This window comes from Brassica napus, chromosome A10, assembly GCF_020379485.1.
Source record: "Brassica napus cultivar Da-Ae chromosome A10, Da-Ae, whole genome shotgun sequence".
NCBI classification, from domain to species: domain Eukaryota; kingdom Viridiplantae; phylum Streptophyta; class Magnoliopsida; order Brassicales; family Brassicaceae; genus Brassica; species Brassica napus.
In genome coordinates this window covers 16,323,165-16,343,110 of record NC_063443.1, presented here as the reverse complement: position 1 = coordinate 16,343,110, position 19,946 = coordinate 16,323,165, and the positions used below count along the sequence as shown (strand labels likewise).

General features: G+C 38.7%; 6 protein-coding genes across 10 annotated transcripts; 1 reads left to right on the top strand and 5 right to left on the bottom strand.

The window, feature by feature from the left end:
* Positions 1-159: 159 nt before the first annotated feature.
* LOC106372374 (calcium-dependent protein kinase 7-like) lies at positions 160-3,051 on the bottom strand. 3 transcript variants are annotated; one of them, XM_013812573.3, is made up of 9 exons: positions 2,817-3,051; positions 2,006-2,533; positions 1,804-1,927; positions 1,590-1,733; positions 1,360-1,512; positions 1,163-1,278; positions 907-1,074; positions 592-825; positions 160-509 (listed from the first exon to the last, which is right to left on the bottom strand). In XM_013812573.3, the coding sequence occupies exons 2-9, from the start codon at positions 2,510-2,512 to the stop codon at positions 357-359; spliced, it is 1,599 nt and encodes a 532-aa protein (XP_013668027.1). In that variant the 5' UTR covers positions 2,513-2,533; positions 2,817-3,051; the 3' UTR covers positions 160-356. The 3 variants fall into 3 exon arrangements, with proteins under 3 accessions (XP_013668027.1, XP_048598329.1, XP_013668029.1); XM_048742372.1 differs by lacking the exon at positions 2,817-3,051 and adding an exon at positions 2,717-2,800; XM_013812575.3 differs by lacking the exon at positions 2,817-3,051 and adding an exon at positions 2,674-2,697.
* A 106-nt stretch (positions 3,052-3,157) lies between these two features.
* LOC106372376 (nuclear transcription factor Y subunit A-1) lies at positions 3,158-5,719 on the bottom strand. Its single transcript, XM_013812578.3, has 6 exons — positions 5,444-5,719; positions 4,904-5,200; positions 4,530-4,639; positions 4,331-4,405; positions 3,882-4,043; positions 3,158-3,727 (listed from the first exon to the last, which is right to left on the bottom strand). The coding sequence occupies exons 2-6, from the start codon at positions 5,196-5,198 to the stop codon at positions 3,515-3,517; spliced, it is 855 nt and encodes a 284-aa protein (XP_013668032.1). The 5' UTR covers positions 5,199-5,200; positions 5,444-5,719; the 3' UTR covers positions 3,158-3,514.
* Positions 5,720-6,565: 846 nt separating this feature from the next.
* Positions 6,566-9,430, top strand: LOC106372373 (zinc finger CCCH domain-containing protein 56). Of its 3 annotated transcripts, none has more exons than XM_013812571.3 (2): positions 6,566-6,696; positions 7,223-9,430. In XM_013812571.3, exon 2 carries the CDS (start codon positions 7,287-7,289, stop codon positions 9,228-9,230), a length of 1,944 nt encoding a protein of 647 aa, XP_013668025.2. In that variant the 5' UTR covers positions 6,566-6,696; positions 7,223-7,286; the 3' UTR covers positions 9,231-9,430. The 3 variants fall into 3 exon arrangements, with proteins under 3 accessions (XP_013668025.2, XP_013668026.2, XP_022549304.2); XM_013812572.3 differs by having other exon boundaries at positions 6,679-6,856; XM_022693583.2 differs by lacking the exon at positions 6,566-6,696 and adding an exon at positions 6,874-7,099.
* A 107-nt stretch (positions 9,431-9,537) lies between these two features.
* Positions 9,538-12,005, bottom strand: LOC106372377 (dicarboxylate transporter 1, chloroplastic). The gene is made up of 3 exons (XM_048742371.1): positions 10,811-12,005; positions 10,205-10,426; positions 9,538-10,130 (listed from the first exon to the last, which is right to left on the bottom strand). The coding sequence occupies exons 1-3, from the start codon at positions 11,882-11,884 to the stop codon at positions 9,768-9,770; spliced, it is 1,659 nt and encodes a 552-aa protein (XP_048598328.1). The 5' UTR covers positions 11,885-12,005; the 3' UTR covers positions 9,538-9,767.
* Positions 12,006-13,553: 1,548 nt separating this feature from the next.
* On the bottom strand, positions 13,554-16,111 carry LOC106370636 (transcription factor MYB46). The gene is made up of 2 exons (XM_013810632.3): positions 15,582-16,111; positions 13,554-14,294 (listed from the first exon to the last, which is right to left on the bottom strand). The coding sequence occupies exons 1-2, from the start codon at positions 16,094-16,096 to the stop codon at positions 13,733-13,735; spliced, it is 1,077 nt and encodes a 358-aa protein (XP_013666086.2). The 5' UTR covers positions 16,097-16,111; the 3' UTR covers positions 13,554-13,732.
* A 2,769-nt stretch (positions 16,112-18,880) lies between these two features.
* BNAC09G44150D lies at positions 18,881-19,418 on the bottom strand. Its single transcript, XM_013810633.3, has one exon. The coding sequence runs from the start codon at positions 19,298-19,300 to the stop codon at positions 19,070-19,072; it is 231 nt and encodes a 76-aa protein (XP_013666087.1). The 5' UTR covers positions 19,301-19,418; the 3' UTR covers positions 18,881-19,069.
* Positions 19,419-19,946: the final 528 nt, after the last annotated feature.

Here is a 19,946-nt window from a genome sequence, read left to right as displayed (position 1 = left end):
TTTTGTGTTTGGTGGTGGGTGGGCCTCACGATGGATTGCAACCGGCGCGTGCTTCTCACGTGTTTCTTACACATCTCAGATTCATTACATTGCAAGTACTATGTTTTCAAGTTGATGTCTTTGACAGATATTGAGATTTGAAACAGTACCTACCACATCTTTAATAAACTCATCTTGGAAACTCAGAAACTTGTCGATATCACATGGCCTATCAATCGTCCAATGAACAACTTCAAACAATTGAAACTCTAAATCTAAGACACGTGAGGATGAAAACAAAAAAGAAAAACCAATACCAATACTTCTTCTTCTTCTACACCGTGGCAATTCAAAAGATCCAAACTTTGCATTACTGGTTAAGCCTCACCTGCTAGTTGCAAAGAACCATCTCTCATTAACTTGAGGCTCAAACTGTTGAATCTTTCCCTCGAATACTGCCGTGACGCTTTCCTCCAGTCTGTCCCAGCTTTCATCATCGCTGCAAACTCTTCATAGCTTATTCGCCCGTCCTGATCATATGAAACGAAAGATATAATGTAAAGATTTTTCATAAGAATTTACCAACAAATATATATATATATATATGTTTACCTTGTCAGTATCAACATCTTGCATGATGGCAGCGATGACTTCCTCACTGCTAGTTTCATCCAATTCATCATTCAAAGCCTCACGAAGCTCTTCAGGCTCTATGTAACCACTCTGGTTCTTATCAAAGAAGTTGAACGCTTTATGCAAGTGTTCATCGTTCGCCATCTTCTTCAAGTGCACTGATACAGCCACGAACTCTCCATAGTTCAGTGTCCCGTCCCCATCAACATCAGTCTGTTGGTAAAATAAAAGAAAGCAAAGGGTTTCAATTCTCAGACGTGACACATAGCACTTGAGAAGTAAGAGATTTCATACAGCTTCCATAAGAATCTGAAGATCAGCATCAGCAATCTGCTGTCCAGCTTTTTGAAGTCCGTACTTAAGCTCCTCGAGGTTTATCTTGCCTCTCTTGTTAACGTCCATCATTTCAAATGCTTCCTTTATCCCAGCTGCTTCTTCCACTGACAAGTGTTCAGCTATCACCTACAAGAGTAAAAACAAGTGTATGTTGTTATCATCTTTTTGGAAGCAGATCAAAGAATCAGTAGCATGGCTTTAACAGAATCAATACTCGTAAAGCTCGTTTCTTGAGCTTGTTCATAACAGAAAACTGCTTTAGCCTTGCTTTCACAGTCTCCCCAAGAGACACATTCGGAGCCTTCTTTGCATTCAGTATCCAAGTATGTTCTGCAAATACAATCAATCTCTCTTTATAAGTATATATATCAATCAGAAAGCTTATGCACTGCTAAAAAACCAGAAGCCTACCGAGTACTTCTGCAGCAGAAAGCCGTTTCTTGGGATCAGGTTCAAGCATCTTTCTCACAAGGTCCTTGGCGCTTTCGGAAACTCTTGGCCATGGATCTCTCTTAAAGTCAATTACTGACCTAATGATCGCTTGAGCCACCCCTTGCTCAGTCTCTGTGCCAAAAGATAAGCAAAATGATTCATCTGAGTGAGGTCTTATGTGAATAATCCAAGGGAGAACATAGACAAACCTGCCCAAAAAGGAGGGACACCACAAAGAAGGATATAGAGGATGACTCCTGCACTCCAGACATCGATCTCAGGTCCATAGTTTCGTCTTAGCACCTCTGGTGCCATGTAATAAGGACTTCCCACAATCTCATTAAACTGCTCACCTGTTAAAGTTTAGCAAAAGTTAAAAGTAAAGATACACATAATCTTCCCATTGATACTCATCAAATGTACCTGGTTTAAAGAAGACAGATAATCCAAAATCAATAGCCTTAAGAGCTGATGTCTCTTTCTTATTAGCAAAAAGAAAGTTCTCTGGTTTAAGATCCCTATGCATCACTCCCTGCTTATGACATATCTGCAAAAGACAGACACACAAAAGGATGTGAGTGTGAACATAAAACACAGACAAATGTAAAGCTGTTATTAACAGAACCTGAACAACTTCAACAATAGTCTTCATAACCGCAGCAGCAGCCCTCTCAGTGTAATGCCCTCTCGCAACAATCCGATCAAACAGCTCCCCTCCTTCACACAACTCCATAACTATATGAACCGCGTCATCATCCTCGAACGAATCCTTCAAAGAGACAATGTTTGGGTGTTTAGGCATATGTCTCATTATCTCAACCTCCCTCCTAACATCCCCTATATCCACCGCTGTCCTCAGCTTCTTCTTCGATATGGACTTGCAAGCGTACTTGTCACCCGTTTGGATGTCAGTACACAAGTAAGTCACACCAAACTCCCCTCGACCAACCTCGCGTCCAAGATCATACTGAGAAGATATGTCGTGTCCTGTTGGATCTTTCAGCACAGAGAGCTTGAAGCCAGCTCCAGATCCGTTTGCTTCGTTGCTGTGAAAGGGATTGTTTTTGTTCTTGGGTTTGCCATGTCCACTCTCGATGGTGGCTGAACTTGGACTGCCGCAACAGTTCCCCATCTTAATCAAATCTCAGAACTCCTGAAAAAATTTCATCAAACCCAGAAAGAAAGTTCAAAACTTTGAGCTATATTGTCTCCAAAGCTGCTATTAGTTTCTTAAGCCTTACAAACTAGTACCAATCAACAAAGCAGCAAATTAGGTTTAAATTAAAAGAGTACCAAAAGAAAGATTCTAAAAAAAGAAGCAAGGGGAAACACACACACAGATTTCGAGAGGAATACTTAATGGCTATAATCAGTAGAAGCAAAAGGGATATGTATAACAATGATAATATAAATCAAAGGGAAAAGTCATATCATACAGATGCAATGATGGAGAGAGGGGTAAGCGTAAGAAGACGAGTCAAAGTCTTCTTCTTTCTCTCTCTCTCTTCTCCTAATGAGAAACACACAAATTGACTCTCTTCTTCTTCTCCTCCTTCTCTCTTACAGATTCAAAGAATGACAACGCCTAACTTAAGTTTTTGTGTGTTCCTGTTCCTTTCATGTGGTATTCGTGTCTATATAATAAATTAATAATCAATCTTACCGTTGCAGACAGAAGTAGATCATAGAAACTAATTGTTTTGCTTTATTGTCCTTTTTTTTTAAATATGTATTTTTATACTTACCCGTGATCAGTTACATATATAGATTCACAATCTTGATCAAAGCATTAAGGTAGAAAAAACAAAAACGAACAACAATGTCAGCTCTGTAACACTTTCAGATGTGAAAAGCAAAACGATTAAACAAACGTATATTCCAATTTTCCACAAGAAAAAAAAAAGGAATAAAAACAAGACCTACTGACTATTCCCCCATCTCTTGTCTCAGAATCTAACACCTAACATAACTCGGTTTACTCTTTGTACATTGCAACTCCAAAACCCACACAGAACAAGTAAGCAAACACATAAAACCCAAAAGCCAAGAATGATTTGCCGGTTTGAGGCAATGGATATATATATATATATATAAGCCAAAGCGTGTCTCTTTTTTTCTCAGAGCTTTGGCTTGATTATGGTGCACCTGAAGAGTTCAGGGTATCATTAGAGTCTGTTTCAACTGGTTCAGAGCCTGATGAGTTGGTTGCTGAACCTTTTTCTCTTCCTCTACCAGCTGCTGCTGCATCCTCTGCTGCTGCTTCTGCCTCAGTCTTCTTAGCAAACCGGCCTCCACTAGCCCTTGCCCTTCTCATTGCGTGCTTGTGTCTTGACTCATGAAGATATGGCTGCAACAGAAGACGCCACAAGTTATAACCGAGATACATAATAATCTTGTAAAGTCTACATACAGTGACCTTCACTTTTAAATGACTATACAGTATACACCATGCTTAGAAACATGTGCTGCCACATTTTCATTTTTATTGTAATGAAAGTTACCTTTCTGTTGATCACTTTCCTTTCTAGCTCGGCCTTGGCACGAGCTTTTCTTCGCCTTAAAATTCCCTCGTACTGTTTCGCATTCACATAAACAGGTTCTTGTGTGATGTCAAGTGGGAGTGCTGTTCTCTCACGAGGCATTCCAAGATATGGACGAAAACCCTGCGCAAACCAAATAGCAAAAAATGCAATAAACAGACTTAGACGATCGAAATCACTCAACGCATAAGACCCTGAGACTCACCAAGATTTGTTTAAGGTCATTAAGGTATGAACTTCAAATTATCACTACTTCTAACAAACAGAACTAACGAATCTAGAACCATTCCAGAGAGTAAACAACATTATCACAAAGGGTAATTAGTGGCAAGAGCACTCATACGTAAAACAAACACTACACCATACGAAACTAACTATTGTAGAGACTGAGAGAGGTTTCGAAAAGATACCAATGGCTGATGTCCATATGCCCCCATCATTCCCGCATAATATGGATCCTGGTACGGATTAGGTGGTACACAAGCCTGTAAACGTCGATTAAGTTTATCATACACATTAAGAGCGCTGTACTAGCTAAATCATATTCAATTTAACCGTTCAAGAACTGAAACATCATATATAATAAAAGACTGAGCGAAAACCACATACCATGTAGTGTCCAACAAGCTCTGGTGGTTGTACAGGTTGCTGATTATGCATGCCGTGCATAGAAGCCGCCACGTGTGCCGGATCACTCCCTTCCATTCCATGTTGGTCAACTGAAAAATGATTAGAGACCTATTAAAAAGCGACGCTTCACCAAGACATGATCAATCTCCTTTGCATTAGTAGAAATGTAAAGCCCAACAATTACAAAGCAACAAACACATCTCAAGTACTTTGGCATGTCATATAATGCTTGAGGAACGACTTCACCACCAAATAGCAAAATAAGCATTTGAAAACGATGTCGCTTAGCAACCACTGAACAAGTTACAATAAGCATACCAGTGATTAAAGCCAAGAAAAAACAAAGACAAAACCTGAAGGGGAGGAAGTTACAGCTTGTGAATCCTTCCAAGCGGCATCGTTTTCGCCATTACCCGGACCACCACCGTCTTCAGAAGCTGAATGAACATCGTTGGATTCAGAACCATTGGGACAATCCAAAGACGAGGACTTTGACGGAATCCCAGAAGAAGGTCGCTCTTGTGGAATAACGCCAAAAGCGTTGGTCTTCCACCAGGGCTCCGGATACATAATCGGCTGCTGCTGCTGCTGATCAGCATGGTGATGATTGGCTTCCTCTTCGTTCCCTCTCCCCGATTTCGATTGCATCTCTTCAAAAACATAGGTCAAACACTTTGTTACTAACCAATCCAAAAACCGAATCAAATAAGAAAATTCATCATCATCACTAAAAACGGTCTCCAGCTACAAAAAGGAGCAGCCTTTGGGGCTATAAAACAATGCAAGAGACATGCAAAAAACATAAAGGTGAGAACTTGATAACTCCCTCAAGGCCTCAAGTCTCGATTTTTTACAATTCAAATATATATACTGATAAAGAGAGAGAAGCATACCAGAGGAAATTTCAGTTTTTTAGCAATCGTGATGAAAGATTAGAAGAAGGGTGAAGCTATGTAATCGATCACGAATAAGAAATTAAGAAAAGAAGAGAAGAAGGTTGGTGAAGAGACAAGTGATTCGGGACACCCGACAGCCGGCAGTGATTGTTAATCCGAGGAAGAAGAAGAAGGAGGATTAGGATTGGGCAGAAGAAAACCCTAGTTTTTCTTTTTTTAATTTTGGGAATTTTCTTTCCTTTCCAGAATTGTAATTTTCTTATATGTATTTTTGTGATTTGATTTTAAATTCGCATAGTTTGATAAGATCACCCCCACGAAAGTAATGAACTTTTCTTACACGTGTCGAGTTCTGGAAGATGCCAGCGCGCGCAGATCTCGGTTCTTCTCTGGCTGACGTTGAATTTTCTTTTATTTTCTTTTCGGCAAATAAATTAATTTTACAAGAGAAATTTGGATCCAAGTGACACGCAAGTGATCGGCTGGGAAGAGTGACACGTGGAATTTGTAGGGACCAATATACAATGACAAATTTTCATTTTTGGTATATACTAAAATCTTTTCACAGTGAGGAATTGAATAAATGTTTTAAAAACATTGTTTGTTGTTACTTCTGCCACAAATTATTTCGTTGAAACACGTGAACAAATGTTTCGAAGTCTCCTATGGTTAAGATGGTTATTATTGTTATTACCCTCATGCTTATGTTCGTGATGAATTCACTCAAGCTCGTATGATAAACACATGTTGGTTAATAACCTTGTTCTTGTAAGTGAGTTTTTTTTGGCACATATGTTTCAGTTACCTGTTTCATTTCATGATTATGTTTTATTTTAATTGGGTCGAAACAGACAATCGAAGCCTCATGAGCCAAGCTAATGGGTATTAAGAATATATTGATCTTAATTTACCATGTTAAAATGGGCCGAAACACCTGCAAGCTTGACCACCGTCCAAAAGTCAGTCCCAGTCCCCGCTCCTTCACATCCAACGGCTCTGATTATAAAGTATCAGATTCTTTTCATACGTGGATTTCAAACCTGTATTCCAATCCCCTTAAATTTTCCCCCACGCGCCCGCCACCTTCTACCGCTTTATCCCGTCACATACGCTGCTGACCTCTTTAAACTCCCTGCTCTACCTCTCACCAGCTCTTCCGGTCACACCAGTTAACTCTCTCATCCGTTTTTTTTTTTCTCTGTTCTTTCAAAAAAAAAGAAACGCTCTCTATCTGTCTTCTCTCAGCTGAGGTGATCGATCTTCTCCTTCTTAATTCTCCATCTAAGATTTGTTCTTTTTTATTGCATTTTATCTAGAAATGTGCTTCTGTCTTTCGGACATTATTAAGGTTTAGATTCAGTTGTGTTGTGGTCCGGATCGTACGATTTGGCCTGTGATCTTCCCACAGCTGTAAGAAAAAAAGAGTGGATTAGATTTGGTGACATGCTCTGTTTCTCTGCACCTAGTTATCTTCGCAACTAGCTTGTACTTGTTACTGGGTGGTTGAGATTTAAGTCAAATAGTTTGGTTTCGTGGAGCTTTAAAGATTTGGATTGTGGTTGACTGTTCATTGAGTCTTCTTCTTCTTCAGAAAAATAATTAAATTTAATTAGATCCGATTGTGAAAGAATTGATCTTTGAGTCTTATTTTTGGTAAATCTTCTGACTTTTTTTTAATTGTTGTTTCCTTGTCAAATCGTATCCTTTTTCCTCGGTCAAATTTTTTTTATTTATTATCAATTCTTTGTTGACCAATTCTTTCTTGTACATTTGCAGGCATATACACTTATTGGTTCCTTTCACTGGGTCCTCCCTTCGTTGATCCTTTTCAGATTAAGCAATGTGTGGTCTCTCTAAGAATGATTCTGAGTTGGAACATTCGTTTTCCGCCTTACTTGAGTTTGCTGCTGACAACAACGTGGAAGGCTTTAAGCAGCAACTCTCTCTTGTGCCTTGTATCAACCAGATGGGTCTCTGGTACAGACGCCAGAGGTTTGTTAGGAGAATGGTTGTTGAGCAAAGAACACCCTTGATGGTTGCTTCCATATACGGAAGTGTTGACGTCGTGAAGCTCATTCTTTCCTTCCCGGAAGCCGAGTTGAATCTGGCGTCCGGTTCGGATAAAAGCACTGCTCTTCATTGCGCTGCGTCTGGTGCTTCTGTGAACTCCTTGGGTGTTGTCAAGCTTCTTCTGAGCGCAGGAGCTGATCCTAACATCCATGATGCTCATGGGAACCGTGCTGTTGATGTTCTCGTTGCGTCTCCCCACGCTCCTGGTTTGAGAACCGTCCTTGAAGAGATCTTGAAGAAAGATGAAGATCCGTCGTCTAGCTTGGGTTCAAGTTTACGTTCTCTCTCGTCATCGCCGGAGAACGGTTCCTCTTTGCAATCTTTAGGTTCAGTCTCCTCTCCAACTAAGGTGGATGCATCAGAGAAAAAAGAGTACCCGCTTGATCCATCATTGCCTGACATCAAAAGCGGGATTTACTCTACGGATGAGTTCCGTATGTTCTCGTTTAAGATCCGACCGTGTTCTCGAGCTTACTCCCACGACTGGACCGAGTGTCCATTCGCACACCCGGGTGAGAATGCGAGAAGAAGAGACCCGAGGAAGTTTCACTACACATGTGTCCCATGTCCTGATTTCAAGAAGGGTTCTTGTAAGCAAGGTGACGCGTGTGAATACGCTCACGGGGTGTTTGAGTGCTGGCTACACCCTGCTCAATACAGGACACGTCTGTGCAAAGATGGGACGAGCTGCAACCGAAGGGTTTGCTTCTTTGCTCACTTAAAGGAAGAGTTGCGTCCTTTGTACGCTTCCACAGGCTCTGGATTGCCGTCTCCTTCTTCTGCTGCCTCCACTATGGACATGGCTTCGGTTCTGAACATGTTACCAGGCTCACCATCTGCCGCTCCAATCTCTCCTTCTGCATCAATGGGTTGGCCTCAACAGAACAACATACCTGCGTTGCATCTCCCTGGTAGCAATGTGCAGTTGAGTCGTCTGAGATCTTCTCTGAACGCTAGAGATATTATTCCTTCTGAGCAACTTAGCATGATGCAAGAGTTTGAAATGCAGTGTATGTCAAGTCCACGCTTTATGAATCATCATCACTCCGCTCGTCCCAAGACGCTTCTGACACCTTCGAATCTAGAGGAGCTTTTCTCAGCCGAGGTTGCATCATCCCCACGCTTCTCTGATCAACTTGGCGTCTCGTCTGTTCTATCGCCTTCCCATAAATCAGCTCTTCTTAACCAACTTCAGAGTAACAAGCAGCAGAGCATGCTTTCTCCTATCAAGACGAATCTAATGTCTTCTCCAAAGAATGTGGAGCATCATTCTCCACGAGCCATGGAGCCTATTTCTCCAATGAACTCTCGGATGAAACAGCAGCTGCATCCACGTAGCCTTAGCTCCCGTGATTTTGGATCCAGTCTGCCCCGTGATATGATGCCGACAGACTCCGGTTCGCCGCTAAGTCCTTGGTCAAGCTGGGACCAGAACCATGGAAACAAGGTGGATTGGTCGGTACAGTCGGATGAGTTAGGCAGGTTAAGAAAATCTCATTCTTTGGCTAATAATAATAACTCAAACAGGGAAGCAGATGTTACATGGGTTCAGCAGCTGGTAAAAGACTCTGCTGCATCACCTAGGAACAATAACGGAGCCATGAACATGAATGGTTCGAGGCCGCTGGTTCAAGGTGGTTCTAGTGTGAACCCTCCTCACAGTGAGAGCGACATTCTTGATGCGTGGCTTGAGCAGCTGCAGCTAGATCGCTAAGCTGTGAAACTGATGATGATTTGTTGTATTTTTACTTTCATTAAATTGATTCTTGTCTCTCTGTTGTAGCAAAAGGCCAAGTGTTCCTCTTTCCCTCTTGCTATTTTTTTTTTGTATTCTCGTTTCTTTAATATCTCCATTCATATTGTATGAGAAATAATAGCATATTGTTTCAGCTAATAAGATTCATTCATGGTTTATTCTGTTCTCCTGTCTTCCGGTTTAAATTCTAAAGTAGACTTCTCATCAATATCAATATTCTTTGGGTTGGTGAGGAGATTCACGTTTTACATGTGCAAAGTAACTATCAAGTAAAGGTGTGGTTGTCTCACTTAAAAACAAAATTGATGCAAGTTAAGATCTGCTTACACCTCAAAATGAGTGCGATAGAATAAACTATCGCAGAAAATCACGAGCTCAAACTCTTAAAAAAGCCTGATATCAAATCCTTAATCCTTATCAATCTAACCTCGAAGCCATTCTAAGAGATTACACATCAGTAAGGAAAAGAATGGTAACAATGGTGTACAGTTGTCCTCACCACAAGCCAATAAACTTCCACCAAGCCCCACCTACACCAAGCCAGATAAGAATGTTGACTATTGAGATCAAGAATCCATATCCCCACCATTTGGACAGCGGCACGTAGTTAGCCCCGTAGAAGATGGGCGCAGACCCGATACCGTAGTGGGTCAGTCCTCCCATCAGGTTCGAGAGGAATGCAAGAACCAAGGCTGCAAAGTAAGGTGGAGTGCCTAGAGCTGTTGAGACAGACAAAAAGGCGGTGAACATAGCCCCGATGTGAGCAGCTCCACTCGCAAAGAAGTAGTGAGTGTAGAAGTACAAGAGGACGAGGATTCCAAACGATAGTTGCCACGACAAACCCAATCCTCCCACAAACTGCAATCAAACCCAAAATAAAGTGTCAAAAACTCCTTAAAGCATTCACTAACATGCAACAATCATTAACAAACCTTGACTACGGTCTGGCTGAACCATTCAATGAGACCGTATTTGTTAAGATAACCCGCCATTGCAATGAGAGCAGCGAACCAAGTGAGTGTGTCCCATGCGACTGACTCAGCTAAGCACTCTTTCCATGTGACAACACCTGTCACAAGAAGCACCGATAATCCAAGAATAGCTGCAGTCACAGCATCTACACTCAGCTTAGCTCCAAAAATCCAAAGACCAACCTGCATCAACGAAACAACTTGTCATCTGGAAGATCTTGCGTCTAATAAAACACCAAAACACACAACTTTTTCACTCAAAGCAACAAATCAAACTTTAAACAGAAGCAGAGCACTTGCATCATCGAAACGGCTACAATCTATTGATCCACAACAGCTAATATAATCTATCTATGCTCAAACGGCTACAATCTATTGAACCAACCTGTGTCAAGGAGACAAAGGAAGCTCTTGCGTCTAATAAACACCAAACCAGAACTTTTTCACTCAAAGCAACTTTAAAGTTTAAACAGAAGCAGAGACCTTGCTTCATCTAAACTAAGATGAAATGGCTACAATCTAATTGTATCTAAAGAGAGCTCACGAAGCAGAAAAGAGCAGACTTACAGTGAGAAACAAAGTGGCAGCCATAATCAACTCGTTCTTGGACATAGGCCCCATCTTATCAAGCTTCTCCTGAGCCAGCTTGGGAGCATCAGGGCTGCTCTTCACCGTCGGCGGATAGATAAGATACAAAAGAAACGGAACAACAATCAACGACACCATCCCCGGCACAATCGCAGCTTTCGCCCAATCAGTCCACCCAATCGTCTGCTTAATCGTGTTAAACGCCAAGTTCGCGCTCAACGGATTCGCCGCCATCGCCGTCAAGAACATAGACGACGAGATCACCGACGTCTGGAAACAAGTGAGCATCAGCCACGCCCCAAGCCTGTGCTCGGTCCCGTCCCCGACGTTGCTACCGCACGCCACGCAGAGAGACTTCACCAAAGGGAGGAAGATCCCTCCGGCGCGAGCCGAGACGGAGGGGATCGCGGGAGCCAAGAGCGCCTCGCTGAAGACGAGGCTGTAGCCGAGTCCTAGCGAGGAGCTCCCGAAGAGCCTGACGAACTGGTAGGCGACGCGGTTGCCGAGGCCGGTCTTGATGAAGCCGCGGGCGAAGAAGAAGGCGAGGGCGATGAGCCAGGGGATGGGGTCTCCGAAGGCGGAGAAGGCGGCGGCGAACGTTAGGGTTTTGGTGAGGACGGAGGCTCCGAGTCCTAGTAGCGCCACGGCGCCGAGCGGGAGCGGCTGCGTGATGATGCCGACGATGGTGGCGAGGAAGATCGCGAGTAGCTGCCACGCGCTTCGCGTGACTCCCTCGGGGACGGGGAGGAACCATATGATCACGCCGGTGGCGATCGACGCGAGGAGAGGCTTAATCGCTGCTCCTTGCCACGGCGCCGGAGCTACGGGAGCCGGAGACGATGAAGCTGCTGCGGAGGAAGAGGCCTTGACGAGAGTCGATCTCTTGGTGAGAGCGATGTGAAGTGGAGATTTCACTGAGGAGAAGCGTGATTCGGTAGATCGGAGAGGTTTTTTCAGCAGATTGAGAGAGGAGGGAGGACGAGGGAGGAGGAGGGAGCGAGATTTGAGGGGGAAGGCGAGAGAGCAGGAGCCGGAGAGAGCGAGAGAAGCCATTGTTGTGAGCGTCGGCGAGAGAGTGAGGACGAGTGAAGAACATAAAAGTAAGGAGAGAGTTGAATGATGACCGTTGGATGATGATCGGACGGCTGGTGTGGAAAAAGGAATCTACGGACAGAGATGAGTGATCTGATGATGAGAGTATAGTCGTGAGGTGGAAAATAGAGATCTCCGTCTTTGGTGGGTCATCCTCATCATCTATTGGCCAAATCTTTTTTTGTCAACTCGATTGGCCAAATTTACAAACGAAAAGCCATTTGGTCTTTTCTCTCAACTTAACTCTTATAAAAATTTTTTTATCTCTAATGTAAAAAGTCTTTGATGTTAACCAAACGACAGTAAACATATGTATTTTATATTTTTCAATTTCTTTTGTTTATTGTGCTTTGGAGCATCTATTGTTTGTTAATTCGCTGTTGATACAAATTTTATTTTATGACTTCTTGAGATATTTTTAAAATATATTGGCTGAGAAACTAGAGATAGCAATTTTAAGAACATTGATTTTGAAAACATCCTTTATTTGCTTAGTTAAAATTATGTTTAAAATAAGCTTTAACTGGTAAACTATTTACACTACTTTTTTCACTAAAACCGATATGATAACAAATATTTTCAAAGCATGGTAATAAATAGGGGTGGGCGTTCGGGTACCCGTTCGGGTTCGGATCGGGTATTTCGGATTTTTGAGTATTTCGGTATAGAGGTGTAGAACCTGTTCGGGTATTTCTGTACTTCGGGTCGGGTTCGGGTATTTTAAGTTCGGTTTCGGTTATTTCGGATCGGGTTCGGATATTTAGATTTTGAAGAAAAAAAAATGAAAATTTTCATTTCTTAAATTTCTTGTATTTAAATATATAACTTTTCACTTAACTATTTTTTTATTTTTAATAGATTGCATTGTTAATAGATTTGGACATAATATTTTCAAACTAAAAAGACATTAATTTGGTAATTGTTTTTAAATTTTGGATGTAACTTTTTGTTAATTGCTGAAATAAAAAGTTTGACATGCATTTTAAGCGAATAACAAATTATCTTCTACGTAATTGTATATCATATGAATTTAAAATATGTGTAGTATCAATATAAATATTTTATATAAAATGAAAGATGTAAACTATAAATATAAGGTTAATTATCATATGTTCGGTTATTTTCGGATATCCATTCGGGTTCGGATATTACCCGTTCGGGTTCGGATATCCAATCTCTCCTAATTCAATACCCGTTCGGATATTTTGCTACTTCGGTTCGGATTTTGGTTCGGGTTTTTCGGATCGGATTCGGGTGCCACTTCGGATTTCGGGTAAAATGCCCACCCCTAGTAATAAATCATGTGTGCAATGGTCGCATATGTTTCATATTTTTCTTTTTTTCTTGTATAAAATCGGTTTCATCTGACATATTTTTTGTAACTTTTGTTTTTTTTTTGAAAAATCTATATTTTTTGTAACTATTCATCTAACATATTTCCAGAAGTGATTTGAAAGCTTTTCTTCTAACTTGTTTTGCACCAGGAGATAAAGACTTTGAAGGTTATAGCGACTTAATCTATAATGCCTTTGACATGGTGGTTATACAGCCTCTTCGTAAGTATTTTGTGCAAGATTGACCAGACCATATGCGCAAACGACAATAATTTTTAATACTAATTAATCTTGTATGTGTTTATTGCTTATTTTATTAAGAGATGTATCATATGTATTACATTAATCATTACAAAAGACTTTCTAACTTTTCATCTATCTACAACATGTATATATATATTTGCATTTATGTGTGGCTAAGAATCTTGAGTATATATAATTCCGCAGCAGAAAAAGAATAAGATGGCGTAGAAATTCATATGTTCTGTTTGAAGTTGAAGTTGAAGTAAAAAGAAGGAACCTCAGTGTTCATCAACTGGTCAAGGTCCCAACATTCTTCCATTCTCATACTCTCTGGCACGTTTCCGGCTCCATTAGTGTTCACATCGTCTAAATGGTTGTTAATTTCTGCCTTGTACCAATCACCTTCTTCACATTCCAAAGGTGGGTAGAGTTCCCCTTGTAGCCCTGTGTTAACTCCATATAAACCATCTACACAAGGGGTGAAATCTTCATTAAACGAGTGGCTGAACATGTGTGGCGTTGTGAATAGATTGTTGGTTGTTGGTATGTTGGTCAAAGAGGGGTTGATGAATCCCTGTTCTTGAAAGGACATGAAGCTTCCTATAATGTCTTTAAACTCCAAAGAAGAGGACGAATTTGAAGACGAATCGCTTGCGTTGGGTGATGAGGATGAGTTGTTGACGAGGTTGGATGTATCAGACATCTTCTTTAGCCTTTTCTTTATTGTTGAGTTCCAAAAATTCTTGATCTCATTGTCGGTCCGACCAGGCAATCGTGCTGCAATCTGAGACCACCTATGAAAAAAATAAGAAAGTGAGAAGAGTAGTTCAATGAGACGATCGATGTTATGTAAAATTTATAAAATTGCATGGTTTGCATGGGAACTAGATCGACCTAATTACTAAGTGAAAACAAAGCACTACAACTACTATAAAATTACGCTATAACAATAGTTTTTGACTTTCTTATTTTTCAAACAAAATTTTTCGCTGCATGATTTCACATAAGTTTTGACAAGAAAGTATGTAATTATCTCTGTGTAAAACTAACTAATAAATATACAACATATCTTTTTAAGTCTACGAGTCAATTAGTTTATTTAGGCATGATAAAAACTTGGTTTTAGCTCGCATAAAATGTGTAGAAACAACATTTAACGAAAGAAATGATACAGTGGTAAAGATACAATTTTTTTTTCTAGGAAGTCATGCCAACGTAAAGTATAAACTAAAAAAAAAAACTATTTTTCTTGAGAAGGTGACAGAAAAAAACTTATAAATATATAATTAGAAAATGAAAGTTGAAGTAAGACCCTAAAGAAGAGAAGAAAAGGTGCTAAAGATATAAATTAAGAGTTGATTTCACTTAAATAAGTGTTTTTTATTAGACGCACCCTAAAGTCTTAACATCCACGATTAACGAACTTTGACCACATAGTGACATAATTACATGTGAATGTACTCATTTCTAGTTTGGTTCTTTGCCTCTACTTTCTTATGTTACTATTATTATATATTTCAGTTTTCAATTGGGTCAGTTTTTCTTCACAAACAATCATGCAACCCTCTGATTTTTAACAGTTATCGTGCCAGTAAATATTCGAACCAAACTCTATCCTGCAACAAGAACTTTGATTGTACATTTTACAATGTATATCATGTATCTTATATAGTTATATATATTCAGAATTGAGAAATAAACACAGATTCTTTACGATCCTTTGCTCTGGTAAGATAGCTCACTTCTTATATACTCATACCGGTAGAAGACTAAAATAAAACAAAACGTAATTTAAGATCTAATTCTACAATTTGGTCGTTTATTAGACAAAAAAGACAATTTGGTTGTTTTAAGGTGGACTTTTGTTCTTGATCAGTTGGTTTGGCATTTTATAAATGCGTTTAACTTTATATTATATACCGATTAACCAAGAAAATAAAAGCTATAAGGTTTTTAAAATAATAGATTCACCTGAAAAATGCTGGTTTTCTAAAAGGAAGTTTATGCAATATTCTTTCATTAGTTGTCTTTTATTAACTGTCAACATGTAAAATAACCAAAATGATTGCAAAATTGTCAACCTGTTGCCGAGAATGGAATGAAAACGAATGATGAGATCCTCTTCATGAGGAGAGAAAGCGCCACGCTTAAGGTCAGGGCGAAGATAGTTGATCCAACGAAGACGGCAGCTTTTGCCGCATCGCTGAAGGCCTGCGTTTTTAGCGACATCGCTCCAACATCCTTGCCCATTGCTTATCATATATTGCATCAGCTTTGAGTCTTCCTCTGGAGACCAAAGTCCCTTCTTCGTCTTCTGTACTTGATGAGTGGCTGCAACTGCTGCTACCTCTGGTTTCCTCATTTTGTTTTTGTTGAGTTTTCTCTTAATCTTTCTCGAGGCTCGATTAATTGATGTGAACGAGTGAAGTTTGTTTTTATAATAGAGAGAGAAAAGAGAGAAGACTTGATGAAGGGATAATGATGATGGTGATGAAAGGGAAGGTTGTATAGTTTGCTTACAATTCTGGTAAGAAAACCATTCCTCCTTTTTAATCTCTATGATATAATATATGATGTGTTGCTTTGTTTTAAACATACAAAAAAAAACACTCGTCCAGGCTCTTTAATTATACATATATATGCATGTTTAATCGACCAATATTATATTGTTTGTGGTAAACAAAATACACCAACAACAAATGTATCTTTGTATATAACTAACTTAACCAAGTGAAGAAACGTTAGTTGAACGGTCATGGACTAAAACGGTTCTGAGAGAGACCCAAAATGCAAACATCAAGACAAAGGAGAAGTGCTCTTCACTTGTTCTTTTTCTTTCTATCCTTTTCGAATATATAAACCGTTTATATTAGTTTCTTCATTCACAAGGTATATATTACAGACATGTCTAATTCGTTAACCTTACGTATATGTATATGACATTAATGTATATTCATGAGCATGTCTATTTTCTATTCAAAGATATCTTCATTTTCAAGGTAAGCAAATGTTGTATTATTTCATTAATTTACGTATATATATAAGCATAGTTCGATTGTATATTTAATAAGTGAACGAATGTCATAACCCTTTTTGTTGGTTTTATTATATTACGCTTAGCCGAGCAAGAAGTTTTGCTTCGGCTTCACACAACCACCTCTCGCGCACCAACACGTATACTTGAAGAAATCAAATTATTGTCATGGAGAATATATAAAACTACTTTTATACATTATTTTATATTATTACTGATATAAACGTGAGTCATGATTTTTAACTTCTCGGTTAACACTCATGATTTATAGTATTAATATATTTAGCCCACCATTCAGAAATAAGCATAACTTTTTTATACAATCATAAGTAAAATATCCGCGGATAAAGTACAAAAGAAGTTTGAATATTGAATCTTGTAAATGATTTGTAATGGAGAAGGCCAAAGATCTTAGGGTAGATTTTCATTTTGTTTAAATCTTTCTGAACTTCAAGGACCTTTGTTTATATACATAAACAAAATAGTTTTTTTTTGTTAACCGAGTATTCTGGCTCCACCGTGGTGGTCCAGACTAGAGACCGAAGTGAGCATAGACCCGAAAGTCACCAGGTGGCTTACCGTGTAACGATTTTCGATCTCGGATACTGCAGCCCATATGTAAATTCCGCAGTGGCCAAGACTCGAACCCAGAGACAGACACTCTAGCTGTAGTTCCTATACCACTAGACCAAAGCAATTTTGAAAATAGCTTTATTTTTAGAATAGCAGTTTGCGACAAGTAAATTAACATGTTAATTCTGATTTTTGAAAATTTAATATGTCAACTATAATTAATATATTTTCGGTTAAATAAGTCATTCTTAAAATCTATGAATTTAACTAAACCCTAAACCGAAGGTTAGTGCAACTCTGAACGCAGAAAAGCAAACACGAAATAATACTTAAAAATAACAATATACAGTAGTGTGAGGTTAATCACTGTGTAGAAGTGTAGGGTAATGTGTATTAAACTCTATCGAGACTGTAACGGAAATCTCAAGTTTATTTATTTGAAAGGTTAATCATGCATATACAATATACACACTACCATTTTATTGAATGAAGACAAAAGTGGTTACTAACTAGGAACGCAATTATCACCCATGAGAACAGAGCCTCAAATAAAGGAAATTAACAAACAACCATTGAATCAAAGCATTAGCTTAAACTTCAATCTTACTTTACAGGGAGATGTATCTTAACCGATAATTTTATATTTGTATTATAATCTGTTTTTTCTTTATTAATATCAAAAAGACTACTATAAAGTATTACTCACTTCATGGGCTATCTTTTTGGTGACAAAATCTAGTTGGTTAATCATTATACATTTACATAAAATTGGTGATTAGATTGTCTTGAAGAAAGAAACCCGACTTCATACTCGTTCAGTTATTTCACAATCGGACAGTTCCACTACATCATCGCCAATTGTAATCTTTAACCTAACCATCCCGTTCCGTTGGATCGTTATTAGCTGTAACTGGTACTAGTTCTTAACCTAACCCCTGCCGTCCCGCTGGATTGCGACATTGTTGATTAAACTCACATAAATAAATAAAAAGACGTCAGTGCAACAAAGAAGAAACTTTTTAGCTGCTAATAATTTCATACATTTATTAGCTGTTAACAGCTAATAACTTAAAATTATGAAGCTGTTGTTTTGGTTTTATTGGACCTTTTATTGTATTTGCTTTGACTTGACGCGGTGTTATATTCTTTCTTGTACCTTCTAATATAATTAAAAAAATAAAATTTGCATTCTTCATCACCCACAGCTTACAGCTAAACCGCGTCGGCCACGACGGATTCAAATCAATACAGCCACCGAGTTTATTTTATTTGTTAATGGGACACCACTAAGTACTTTGTTAACGAGGCGCTACTGATCGAGTGCTAGACTAATTCTGATACTTGTAAAAAAATGGGTACTTTTGTTATATTGTCACATTAGTCAATGGTAACTTAAAACTAGAAAGATTGAATGAACCCATCTATATACTCACGCTTAGCCAATTCTCAACCTATGTGATAATTTATAAGACCTTCTTGTGTTTATTATTAGCTGATTTTTCAGAAGTAAAAATCAAGTTGGAATCATGGTATTATTACTTCAGTTTTCCTAAGTTAAATGTTCTATTATTTGTATTTTCAATAAAATAAAAGGACTACAAATCATATGTAGAACTCTTTCTATAAAGTCAATTACCTTTAAATCACTTTTTAGTAAGTTATTCTACATTCTCAAACATCAAACATGGCTCCAAAAACAGGCATTACAAAGTTGTAATCAAATAATTACTTCATTAGTTTCGCATCTACCTAGACTAGTAGACACTACTGCAATAATTCTGATAGTTACCAATCTCACATAAGTTAACAATCGATTTCGTACATACACCTTTCTCACGTTACTTTATAAAACTAGCCATTAATTAATTTTGTTACACATCAAATCAAAATTAAATAAAAATAGAATAGCAAACATACGAGGAAGAAGAAAAACCCCCCAAGAATTGACGTACTACGCTGCGATCATTGAGCATAAGCTGCAGAATCTGAATCTGTAACCGGAGGAGGTGGAGGCGGGGAGAAGTAACGGTAAGGAGAATAAGTCGTTGGAGGAAGTGGGGCTTTGTACTTGTAATGAGGAAACTTATGGTTTGATGAAGAAACAGATGAATATCCATAAGCCACGGCAATCATGGCGATGACGACTGTGAGGACCATCAAGAAGGTGAAGCGTGTCGGCCATGAACATCTCATCTTCAAATCCCAAAAGAAGAACTTAAAAACTTTTTTGGTTTGGAGAAGGTTTTGGTCTCGTGGGTTAGCCTTAATTATATAGATGGAGGAATAGTTGTTAACAAAGTCAAAGGTTTGGTTTTATCATATTTTAATAGCACCAGCAACATCTCTTACTATATTTGTTTAATTTTAATTCTAGTCCTATTTTCTATGGGAGAAAGAGATATGAAAAGGTGAAATTCGTTAAGATGGGTACGGTAAAAAGGCCAACGTAATTTTCAGAAACAAATTTGCAGATCTAAAATCACAAAAGAATGTATACAAATATACGGTAAAATCTAAGTTGTGATTTATTTGTTTGTTAGATTAAACCTTATCGGAATTATTCTATAGAATATGCTAATTATTTGGATGTTTTTTTTTAATTCTTTACTTTTTTATAGACTATAGGTTTGCAGTTATTTTCAAGGTAAATATAAGTTTTTATATTGTTTAGATAGACTACGATAATAGTGTAAGAATTTTATATTTTATTTAAGAAAACTACTGTTTACAAAATATAAATGTTTTTAATCCTCTAACATAGTTTTCTCGTAAGTGCCGTATGGACTATGGATAAAGCTAGGTTGCGAGTCAAACCCGTCCCGTTTGACCCGCCAATCCG

Excerpts from the sequence above, each read along its gene's own strand:
- LOC106372376 (XM_013812578.3), bottom strand. The coding sequence starts at position 5,198 with ATGCAATCGAAATCGGGGAGAGGGAACGAAGAGGAAGCCAATCATCAC. Across the intron at positions 4,044-4,330 it reads CATATGGACATCAGCCATTG|GGTTTTCGTCCATATCTTGG; the intron begins GTATCTTTTCGA and ends TGGTTTGCGCAG. Across the intron at positions 3,728-3,881 it reads GGAAAGTGATCAACAGAAAG|CCATATCTTCATGAGTCAAG; the intron begins GTAACTTTCATT and ends CTTCTGTTGCAG.
- BNAC09G44150D (XM_013810633.3), bottom strand. The coding sequence starts at position 19,300 with ATGAGATGTTCATGGCCGACACGCTTCACCTTCTTGATGGTCCTCACA.
- LOC106372374 (XM_013812573.3), bottom strand. The coding sequence starts at position 2,512 with ATGGGGAACTGTTGCGGCAGTCCAAGTTCAGCCACCATCGAGAGTGGA. Across the intron at positions 1,279-1,359 it reads TTCTGCTGCAGAAGTACTCG|AACATACTTGGATACTGAAT; the intron begins GTAGGCTTCTGG and ends TTGTATTTGCAG. Across the intron at positions 1,075-1,162 it reads TCAAGAAACGAGCTTTACGA|GTGATAGCTGAACACTTGTC; the intron begins GTATTGATTCTG and ends TTACTCTTGTAG.
- LOC106370636 (XM_013810632.3), bottom strand. The coding sequence starts at position 16,096 with ATGTTTAAAACAAAGCAACACATCATATATTATATCATAGAGATTAAA. Across the intron at positions 14,295-15,581 it reads CATTCCATTCTCGGCAACAG|GTGGTCTCAGATTGCAGCAC; the intron begins GTTGACAATTTT and ends TTTTTTTCATAG.
- LOC106372373 (XM_013812571.3), top strand. The coding sequence starts at position 7,287 with ATGTGTGGTCTCTCTAAGAATGATTCTGAGTTGGAACATTCGTTTTCC.
- LOC106372377 (XM_048742371.1), bottom strand. The coding sequence starts at position 11,884 with ATGGCTTCTCTCGCTCTCTCCGGCTCCTGCTCTCTCGCCTTCCCCCTC. Across the intron at positions 10,427-10,810 it reads CTGCCACTTTGTTTCTCACT|GTTGGTCTTTGGATTTTTGG; the intron begins GTAAGTCTGCTC and ends TCGTTGATGCAG. Across the intron at positions 10,131-10,204 it reads TCAGCCAGACCGTAGTCAAG|TTTGTGGGAGGATTGGGTTT; the intron begins GTTTGTTAATGA and ends GTTTGATTGCAG.